Source organism: Marmota monax, unplaced genomic scaffold, assembly GCF_021218885.2.
Source record: "Marmota monax isolate L192 unplaced genomic scaffold, Marmota_monax_Labrador192_F-V1.1 WCK01_AAM20220418_F8-fsc00161, whole genome shotgun sequence".
Lineage (NCBI taxonomy): Eukaryota > Metazoa > Chordata > Mammalia > Rodentia > Sciuridae > Marmota > Marmota monax.
In genome coordinates, this window is record NW_026693511.1 from 2,907,927 (window position 1) to 2,919,769 (window position 11,843).

The 11,843-nt window shown below is 35.9% G+C and overlaps 1 protein-coding gene across 1 annotated transcript in view; it reads left to right on the plus strand.

Annotated features, from left to right (window-relative positions):
• Window positions 1-11,509, plus strand: part of LOC124102234 (zinc finger protein 33B) — a 43,766-nt gene extending 32,257 nt beyond the window's left edge. Inside the window, exon 5 of the mRNA XM_046458450.2 lies at window positions 2,866-11,509. Within this exon, the coding sequence (XP_046314406.1) occupies window positions 2,866-4,934 (2,069 nt within the window). The 3' untranslated portion in view covers window positions 4,935-11,509. The remainder of the gene's footprint in view (window positions 1-2,865) is intronic.
• The last annotated feature ends 334 nt before the right edge of the window (window positions 11,510-11,843 follow it).

Consider the following 11,843-nt stretch of genomic DNA (forward strand, 5'->3'; position numbering starts at 1 on the left):
AAAAATAAATAGCCCAATTAAAACAAAAACTGATTAAAAGGGGTGAACAAACATTTTTCACAAGTGTATATACAAATGATATAAAAACACTAAAAGATGTGAAATTGCATTTTTAATAGAGAAATATCATAAGATCAGAGTTAACTACTACTTTGTACTGTTGTTGATAATATGTAGTAGTGGGAATTCTTATATAATGTTGTAGCTCAACCACTTTGGAAAAACAATTTGGAAAACAATTTATTATCTTGAATAGTTGAATAGTGTTTTATTGAGCCTTTTTGCTGCTGTGACCAAAAGACCTGACAAGAACAATTTTAGAGAAAAAGTTTATTTGGGGCTCACGATTATAGAGTTCTCAGTTCATAAATGGTTAACTTCATTGCTCTGGGCCCCGAGGTAAAGCAGAACATTATTGTGGAAGGGCATGGAGGAGGAAGGCAACTCAGAACATGGCCACCAGAGAGCAGAAAGTGAGTTCTCTCATCAAAGACAAAACATGTACCCCAAAGACACATACCCCCCATGACCTACTTCCACCAGCTACACCCTACTTGACTACAGTTACCACCCAATTAATCCCTGTCAGGGGATTAATGCACTTATTAGGGTAAGTCTCTCATAACCCAGTCACATAAATAAATTCCTTTTGATTTAGTTTTATACTTTATATTTGGGATAACTTTTGCATCAAACTATGAAGAACATTGCATTTTTTAAAAAGTATGTCATTGTTAATCTATCATAGATACTTTTTGAATTATAGTGAAACCATAAAACTACCTTAAGATTTCTGTTAAAATATAGTTTTCCCTGTTCAACCAAGAAGGAAGAGAAGGTAGATTAAATTTATCCTTCCATCAAGTCTGTCAGACATCAAGTTGCAGTTCAAGAATATAATATACTATTTACATATATTGTTCATCTTTCATTCTGCATGGAATGAAGGTATAATAAAAACAGAGATTTTGCCTGTTTTTCTTACTGTTGAATTTCCATTTTCTTGATCCAGGCTTGTCATTCAAGTAAACACTCAGAAATGTGAAGGATGTTGGTGTTGTAACAAATGAAAACAAAAAATAAAAATAAGTAGCCCAATTAAAACAAATATATGAAAAAATATATGAATCAATGAATGATTTTTCCCAGAAAGTTTTTCCACATTCATTATACTAAAAGCATTTATCTCCTGTGTGTACCCTCTTGATGTTAAGCAAGGTGAGACCTCTCCCCAAAAAACTTTCCCATATTCATTACATTTCAAAGTGTTTTTCTCCTTTTTCTGAAGTTATAAGAGACATAACTTCCTCCCAATATTATTCCCACATTCGTTATGTCCACAGTATTTACCAGTAGCCCATTTATGTTAGAAAGAGGTTAGCATCCCACAGGATTTCTCATAAATACTTAAATCTACTGTGATTCGCCTCTGAGGTAGATATGTGAGGAATTATCACAAAAAGTTTTTTTTGAGAATGTGGATCAAGTCTTATTTCTAGGAAGTTTTCTTAGATTGAAAATTTCAAATATTTGGTGTATTGTGTTTTTTCCTCTTTAGGGACTCCTATGTATATATTTAGTTGCAAACTATCTTATTCATCCTGGCCTATTTTTTTGATCCAGTTTTCTTTCTTTAGACTTATTTTGATAATACTTCTCTTTTTCCTCTCCATTCAAGCTCTTTTTCAATATTATTTATTAAAATTTCAATCTTTTTTTTCCTTGGTGTCTGCATTAATCTTCTTGGGTTATTATTTGATTATACCACAGATTAGGTATCTTAATCTATTTTTATTTTCTCACAACTGTAGAGGTTTCCCCAATATGAAGGTGCCATCAGAATTGCTTTCTGAGGAGTTACCTTTCCTTGGTGCACAGATGTCATCATCTTGGTGTGTCTTCTTGTACGCTTTTCTCTGTGTGGTAGATGGAGTGTGTGAGAGAGACAGAGAAAGAGAGTGCATGTGCACTGAAGGCTTTCCTTGTCTTGGTCACCAGCACCATCAGGTTAGGGCACCATCTTTATGACCTCATTCATATAACCTTGATTACTTCCTTAAAGGTCCTATCTTTAAGGAAGTAAAGATAACCAGTTACATTGTAGGTCACCATAATTTAGTCCATAACAGGTTTCTTGTAATTTGGGTGGTAATTTCTCTAATCACTTTGTCCTTCATAAAGTTTTATTCTTGACTTTAATAAACCCTTGCCTCTTTACTTTTTATCCACTCCATGTTCATTCTCTTGGATTTCCTAGTAGTTGAAGCTCTGATCCACCTGGACTCAGACATTTTCTTATTATTTTCCCACTCACAGAAGAACTTTACCTTTCTGGGAGTAATTATGATTCATCACTTCTGGGTTCTCTGTCCATCTTTACTTGTGATTTTCTTCATATATGTGGGCTCTCAATTATTCTGTTTTTGAAATTTTATTTCCTTTCTTCGTGGTGAGTTGAAGGAACTAGCATTTTCTGTCTCCTAGTTATGCTAAAATCATGCTGTTATAGCTATGATATAGGTAAATCATGCTGTTGGCTCTCCTTGTGTCATATATGTGTTTTAGAGAATGCATGCAGAGATTCAGATTATTATTCATACATTGGAAACCAAATGTATGTATTCAAATAGCCAGATTCTTTTCCCTTCTTCTGCTTTACCAGAACTTTTGTTTACTTTTTTCACCACAAAGCCATGTAATAGAAGAAAAAATGCATTGCAGTTATATCAATCCCTGGAAATAGGGAAAAAATCCACAATCAGCATTAACATAAAACATTTATATAGAGATCTTGAGGTCTTGTTCCATCAAAAATGTATTATTGGAATTTAAGTGGTAAGTAAGATTAATTTTCCTTATTTCTAGAACTTTGGAAAGCTGATTATCTGAAGGAGCAGAGCCAAGAAGATTTGTGGAAAGTTGTATTCATCAGTAACAAAATGCTGATGAAGGAACAAGGTAATATAATAGGAAGGCCATTTGACTTGGACATAGATTCTTTTCCTTCCAAGAAAATACTCTGTCAGTGTGACTCAGAAGGAAGAAGTTTCAACAATATTTCCAAATTGATTATTAGTAGGAAAAAGTACTTAAGAAAAAAGCCTGATGAACTTAATGCCTGTGGGAAATTGCTACTCAAAATTAAACATGAGAAAACTCATACTAGAGAGAAAATTGAATTTTTTAGAAATAGGAGTACTTTCAGCCATTACAAGGGAGAGAAGATTCAAACCTTAGAGCAAACTTCTGAGTATAATATATATCAGGAAACCTTCCTTGAAAAGACAATATTCAACACATACAAGAGAGAGAACATGGAAGAGAATTACTGTGAATATAGTGAATATGGGAGAATTTTTTGTGGTAATTCATCTCTCTTGTTCCCTCACATATCTACTTCAAAGGAGAATCACTATGGATTTAGTGATTATGAGAAATCCTGTAGGAAGCTAACCTCTTTCAAATATGATGGGCTACCTGTAAAACACTGTGATGAATATAATCAAAATGGGAATAACTTCAGGAGGAAATTATGTCTCTCACAACTTCAGAAAACTGATAAAGGAGAGAAAGACTTTGAATGTAATGAATGTGGGAAAGCATTTTGGGAGAAGTCACACCTCACTCGACATCGGAGGGTACATACAGAAGACAAACACTTTCAGTGTAATGAATGTGGAAAAACTTTCTGGGAAAAATCAAACCTCACTAAACATCAGAGATCTCACACTGGAGAGAAACCCTATGAATGCAATGAATGTGGGAAAGCCTTTAGTCACAAATCGGCCCTCACACTACACCAGAGAACGCATACAGGGGAAAAACCCTATCAGTGTACTGCATGTGGGAAGACTTTTTACCAGAAGTCAGACCTCACTAAACATCAGAGAACACATACGGGGCTGAAACCTTATGAATGTTATGAATGTGGGAAGTCCTTTTGTATGAATTCACATCTTATAGTACATCAAAGAACTCACACAGGCGAGAAACCCTTTGAATGCCTGGAATGTGGGAAATCCTTTTGTCAAAAGTCACATCTTACTCAACATCAGAGAACGCATATAGGGGATAAACCCTATGCATGTAATGCTTGTGGGAAAACTTTCTATCATAAATCAGTACTTACGAGGCATCAGATAATTCATACAGGATTGAAACCTTTTGAATGTTATGAATGTGGGAAAAACTTCTGCTTAAAGTCAGACCTCACAGTACATCAGAGAACTCACACAGGAGAGAAACCCTTTGCATGTCCTGAATGTGGCAAATTCTTCAGCCATAAGTCAACCCTTTCTCAACATTATAGAATACATACGGGAGAGAAACCGTATGAATGTCATGAATGTGGGAAAATTTTTTACAATAAATCATACCTAACTAAACATAATAGAACACATACAGGGGAGAAACCCTATGAATGCAGTGAATGTGGAAAAACGTTTTGCCAGAAGTCACAGCTCACTCAGCATCAGAGAATTCACTTAGGGGAGAAGCCCTATAAATGTACTGCATGTGGGAAAGCTTTCTGCCATAAGTCAGCTCTAATTGTACACCAGAGAACCCATACAGAAGAAAAGCCCTATAAATGTAATGAATGTGGGAAGTCTTTCTGCGTGAAGTCAGGACTTATTTTACATCAAAGAAAACACACAGGAGAGAAGCCCTATGAATGTAATGAATGTGGGAAATCCTTTAGTCACAAATCATCCCTTACAGTACATCACAGGGCTCATACAGGGGAGAAATCTTGTCAGTGTAATGAATGTGGAAAAATATTTTATCGTAAATCAGACCTTGCTAAACATCAGAGATCACATACTGGGGAGAAGCCCTATGAATGTAAGGTATGTGGGAAAACCTTCTCTCAAAAGTCAAACCTCATTGTACATCAGAGGACACACACAGGAGAAAAATCTTATGAGATAAAATAAATATTTGAAATATTTAGCCACAAATCAGTTGACAATACAAAATATCAAAACTGCAAAAAGCTCTGTTGACATCCTAAATTATAGTAACCTTTATCCACAAATTGGCTTTACTTTATTCCAGAGTAATGATGGAGGATAAATTCAACAAATTTAGGATGGCCTTTGTTAAGAAATGACATCCTAAGGTAATGCTTATACAAAAACTCATAGATTCTTTTGAATTTTGAAAAATTTTTAGGTAAAATACAAACTAAATTATGTCAGAATTTATATTGAGAAATTTATGAATCTGAAAAATAAAATGAAATTTTACTTAGAAGTAACATAGTACTACAAGTTGTATTTTGAGTTTGATACCTTAATTGTCTTTAGAAAAGTAATTTATGCCTATATGTTGCAGAATATAAAACTTTAAAAAGCATATTTTAAGTACTAAAAAATGTATATTCACAAGAAGATTCAGTAAGAGTATAGAGAGAATTCCTTTGTGCTTTTAATCAGCCTTACTGTAATGATGATATGTTATATAACCACTGTATGTTCTATAATACAAGAGATTGGTATGCTAATCATATATAGACTTTATTCAGATTTTGCCAGTTTTTACATGTACCCTGTGTTTTCTATGTAGTTCTATTAAGATTTAACGTTAGGTTACAAAACTGAAAAGGAATCTGGGGTCTGTATGGCATCAGGATTATGCAGGATTAGGCATCAGGATTTAATCTCAAGAAGTTTCCTCTTGTTAAAAATACTCTCCTTCTGCAACCATTGAATATTAATCTTTTGAAAGTATAGATCATTGAGTAATCTGGGCAACAGGGTTAAACACATGTGAGAAGTGTTCCTAAAGTTTATAGACTTAATATGTGTCTAAGTGTTAAGGTATATAAGGTATGTATGTGTTTCATATGCATAATGGAACTTAATGTAATTTTGAAAAGGAAGTAGGTATCCTTTCCTTAGTGCTTGTTACATCAGGTCCATGTTCAATGTTTATAAAACCAGAATAACAGTTTAAATGAATGCCCACATAGCTAATGTCTAACCATTCAAAAACTACAGATCAAAATAAAGTGCTAACAAACGATTCCATGCATGAAGAGCTCTAGGCCCTACTCCATATCATTCCCTTTCTTTTCTCACCTAAATTTCATCCCATGCCATGGAGTGCCCTGGTATAAGTATGTAAACTCTTGTCCAAACCTTCTGTAAACAGCTGCCCAGCAAGATAGGGGCCATAAAAGAGGCCCACACATGTACACTAGATGCCACTTAGGGCTTGTTGGGCTGTAGATTCAGAAATCTGATATATACAGGTAGGAATCTGGGCCTTCAGAGACTTCTGACAGTATGAAGAGGAGGGTTGCAGCTGGAACAGGGCCTGAATGGAGCTAGAGTGGGGTTTTTTATTGGCAATGTAAAGGTCATATATTACTTATTATAATATAAAAGTTATATTACAGTCTAATAATCCTAAAGTACACATTGCCGCAGTCTGGCTGGGTACAATTCAGGAGCCACTTATCAAGCAGAAATGAACTTTATTTTTAGAACACACATGCCACACCACACAAGGTCTTCAGGAATTCCCTCAGAGCCCAACTGCCACCACCGGCTTCCCACAAGCCTCTCAACCCCCCCACTCCTCCTGCTCTTGAGGCCGATTGGCTGGGTCTCGTGGGCGGAGCCAAAAAAAGTCCCCCAATGAGCAGCTCCATGGTCTGAAAGGGCAGGGAAACAGCCCAATGAGCATCACCGTAGAGGAGCCAATCAGCTGGCAGCTGGAAGTTTGCTGGGGCCGCTGTGAGCCAATCATCAGCTGGCAGCTGGAAGTTTGCTGGGGCCCCGTCGGCTGTGGCTCTCAACATCTCCCCCTCTCTGTTTAAACAACAAGCATGTGGCTTAGGGACTGTGCCTGCCTTAGGTTGTCCAATACTACATATGGTCCTTACCCGTCATCGGATGAGCTGACCTCAAGGTGTCAGCCTCCTGTCTTAGGTTGGTACCATTGCAATTGGATCTTACCCGTCATTGACTACCGGTCCAGCATACAGCCACACCTGTGGATAGGTCTTTGTACCAGCGGGAGGGGGTGGGGTGAGGTTCTTTGCCTCACCTCTGTTGGCCCCCAAATTTTAGCTGAATGACCATCACAAGCAGAAGGGAGGAAGATACACCAAGCCAATTGATGGCTCCTTTTGGAAAAATTATACCACTGATGACGCCATCAGCAAAAATACCCCAACACTACCACAAGTCGCTGCACCAACAGATGGTTCACAATGCATACAAGTGAGTTCACAATGCATACAAGTGATACATAATCCAGGCAAGTTCTGCAAGCAGTTCAGTGATAGCTATTGCAGAAGCTGTAGATTGGTTTTATCTTTGTCTTCACCGGCACTGGGATGAAGATAGGAATTCTGGCAATAATGGCTAAAGAAAAAATTATGTAACATTCCAGAAGGCACTAAAAGAAAACAATTTTCTGAACAATTTACATTATCTTGAACAGAATTATTAAATATAATGAAAAGGAAAGGTGAAAGTAAACAGATCTGTTAACCTCCTTTTTTGTTCACATATTAAACAATCCTCAACAGCTGTTTACCCAATTTAAATTAAACCATTTAAATCACATGAATAAAAAAAAAATTTTGGATCCATTTTTTCATGAGCGCTCATCATGTATGATATATGGACATACGTACATACAAACATACAACACAAAACACAAGTGTGCACACATAATATAATACATACAACACATAACATAATAGTAAAGGCCTTATAACTTTTTACAGGTGAAATCTCCATTGCAATGTTTAAAAACTCTATAGTCAAAAAATAGAACTGATCAGCAAAACATTAACCTAGGTCTGTATGAGCTCAAAAAACAAAATAGAACTTCATGATGTGGAAAAGGGCAATAATAAAATAGATATTGAAAAAAGCATCCTGGTTCTGTTGTAGATGTAAGGATAGCCAAACTGGAGTTCTGGATATAAGCTGTTATGGATTTGAGCCAAATCATCTTCTTTTTGGTCTGTAGAAATCGCTTTTCTGGAATCCATATCAGCTGCTGTTCTCCCTGTGGAAACACGCAAACAGACCCCTGACTCCAGACAATCACTGGGTCAGGACCTTAGTTAATCTCTCTGGAATCCAAATCGGCTGCTGTTCTCCCTGTGGAAACACACAAACAGACCCCCGACTCCAGAAAATTATTGGGTCAGGACCTTTCCATTGTCCTGTTAGAATATCCTTCCAAAGTACCTTGGGCTTATGTACATTTTTTGGACACATGCCTTTCCGCAGCACTAAGCCCTGATGAATCCAAATTTAAAAAGTTTAGAGTAAAAAGCGTTATTTTAAGTTTATCTTTGGGGAATATATACCCCTTCCCAATTCCTTCTTTTTGCTTTAATAAGTACATTTTAATAGTTTGATGAGCTCTTTCAACTGTGCCTTGTCCCTGTAGATTGTATGGGATTCCTGTTATATGAGTAATGCCAAATGATGAGCAAAATTGTTTAAAAGAGGTAGATAATGCCAGGGGCATTATCTGTTTTTAACTGTTTTGAAATGCCCACAGTGGCAACATTTTGTAAGCTATAATATCTTTATTTTTTTCTCCGGCATGAAGGGAACCCATCAAAAATCCGGAAGAAGTATCAACTGTAACATGCAAATATTTTAATTTTCCAAATTCTGGCAAGTGTGTGACATCCATCTGCCAAATATGGTTAGGTATCAGTCCTCTAGGGTTGACTCCTCTAGAATTAACTTGTGGTAAAAAGGTCACAAAATTTTGACATTGTTTTATTATTTGTCTAGCTTGTTTCTTAGTTATTTTAAAATGCTTTTGTAAAGTATTAGCATTGACATGGAACTTTTTATGAAAATTTGTAGCTTCTTCTAGTGTAGAGAAAATATGTATGTCATGTGTAGTTTTATCTGCTAAATCCTTGCCCAAACTAAGGGCTCCAGGCAATCCTGTATGTGCCCTGATATGTCCTATAAAGAATGGATCTTTTCTGTCCCAGATTAGACTTTGTATAGTGGAAAGCAAAGAGAAAACAGTAGAGGAAGGGCAAATCCTACCAGCACCTTCAAGGAATACTATAGCATTAACTATATACTGACTATCGGAAAATAAATTAAATACAGAATCTTTAAATATCACAAAAGCTTGTTAAATACTGCATTAAGTTCTACCTTTTGAGCTGATTGTTTGGGTACTAAAAATGTAAAAGTTTGATCAGGTGTAACTATTGCTGCTGTACCATTATTTGACCCATCAGTGAATATATTTGGAGCATTCATGATACGCGTTTTTCTTGTAATTTTTAGAAAAAATACAGGATGCAATGACCAAAAATACAATAAAGGATTAGATGGTAAGTGGTTATCAAATCACAAAAACTAGTCTTCTGTCTTCTGAAACTAGAAAAAGAACAAATTAAATCCAGTATAACGGGAAAGAAAAGTAACATTGAAAGAAAAGCAATAAAACCAAGAAATGATTCTTTGAAAAACATCAAATCACTTGATAAATTTCTAGCCTAGTTAACTAATTTTAAAGAGAAGAGGCCAATTGCTAATATCTGAAATCGAAAGAGAGGCCATCCCATGGACATTCAGAGGATTATAAAGGAATATCATGGTCAGCTTTGCCCATAAATTGAATAACCTAGCTGAAATGGACCAATTCCTTTAAAAAGTTGTATTCTAACAAATTCATGAAGGGATAAACTTTGTGAGAGGATACATTTAAAAATTAAGCATATTGAAGAAAGTGAGTCAATACTTAACAACCTCTCGGCACTGACAGTACTAAGACTGGATGGGTCCAATGGTAAAGTATACCAAACATGTAAGATAGAAATGCTACCAATCTTAACAGCTTTTTACAGCATTTAACAACAGATGGGATGTTTCCTAACCCAATACATGTGGCCAGCATTACACTAATAGCCAAACCATATATGAAAGGAAAGGGGAACTACAGACCAATATTGGTCACAAATGTAGATGCAGAAGTTCTCATCAAAATATTGATTAATCAAATTCAACAATATATAAAAAGAATTGTATACCATGACCAGTGAGGCAGGTTCAACATTCAGTGATCAATGTAACTTATATCAGTGGGCCAAAGATGAACTGTGATCACAATCAATAGTTAGAGAAAAAGCATCTCATAAAATCCAATATCCATTCATGTTAAAACATCTCAGTAAACTAGGAATAGAAGAAACTTCATCAGTGTGGTAAATAATTACTTCAAAGGGCCCTACAGCTAACCTTATATTTAATGTCTTAAATATAGGTGCTTTCTGGTTAAGATCAGGAACAAGGTAAGGATGCCCACTCTCGCTACTGTTTTTCAGCATCCTTCTGAAAGGTGTGGTGAATAGAAATAGATAGGTAAAGGAAAAAAAAAGATACAGAGATTTTGAAGGAGGGATGAGTAGACGGAGAGGTGTATTTTTAGGGCTTTGAAAATATTCTGTAGGATACTTACAACGGTGGTTATACATCAGTTTACATTTATTAAAACCTATAGAACCTAATCCACAGAGAATTAACCAAATGTAAGTCATGGATGTTAATTAATAGTTATATTAGCTAACATCTTTTCTCACCCTAAAATGTAGTATCAGTATGGGCTCATCAATTGTAACAAATATACTATACTTATGCAGATGTTAATAATAGTTGCAGTTGTGGGGAGGGATGAAGGATTATATGGGATTTCTCTATTTTTTGCTCAATGTTTCTAGCATCCTAAAACTGCTCTAAAAAATGATGTGTCTTAAATAAATAAATAACCAAGCAAATCTGCTTATGTATAGCAATATAATATAGATGGAATCTATATAAAGATGCTTACATATTTTGCAATATAAAAACAAACATTGCTAGTTTTTCCCTGTAGTGTGGTGAGAGGCATGAGTAAGGGAACACAGTCTCAGAATTCTCAGGTTGACAACCACTAAGCCTATTTCCAATTATACCCCTTTGTTTTTCTAAGCCTTACGGTTTTTTGAGAATTATATTTTGAGAAGTATTTTAAGTTCCACACCTCCCTTCAGAGCATCTTTTTTATATTAAGTCTTTTGTCAGTCTGTTTAGACACTGAAACTACAGTCACCATATTTAAATTGTATTAGCTGGCCTGAAATTATGGCCCAATGTTATCAGTTCATTTTGACATCTGAATCTGAGATAACCTTGAATAGCCAAGTCATAAGTTTCCCTCCATACTCTGCCCTCACAGTAACATCCCATAGCCAGACAACTGTTTTTATCAAGGGGCCCAGTTTCTGTTAATCCCTCAGTAGAAATTTTACTTCCTTGCCAACCCACAGTTATTCATACAAACCCATGATATCCCACAGCAGCTAAGGGCCAGTGTACCCTTTGACATTACAAAGAAAATACTTTATTTTATACTCCTTCTTTATTCTGTTCCAAAGTGGGACCCTTGTGTGTATCTTCATGGCATGTTGTATCTTCCTCAGGCTGGTTTAAGAGTATGTGTAACTAATAAACTCCATTGGATCTTATCTGTCTGGGTCATGTGTTCAACCATTCCAAAACTTCAGGATCAGAACCCCCTTGCCAACAGAATGAATTTGAAGCAATTAAAACAGTTTGCATCATAAGCAGAATACCAAATCCAAGAATGAGACCATCTAGTTAGGATTTAACTGTTCTTTGCTAACTAACTGGTTCCATATTGCAAAGCTTACTTGAGTAGAATCACTGATTGCCGGCGGTCTTGCAGATTTTTAGAGGGAATGCCTTCAATTTTTCTCCATTCAGAATGATGCTAGCCTGAGGCTTAGCATAGATAGCTTTTACAACATCGAGGTAAGTTCCTGTTATCCCTCTAAAATC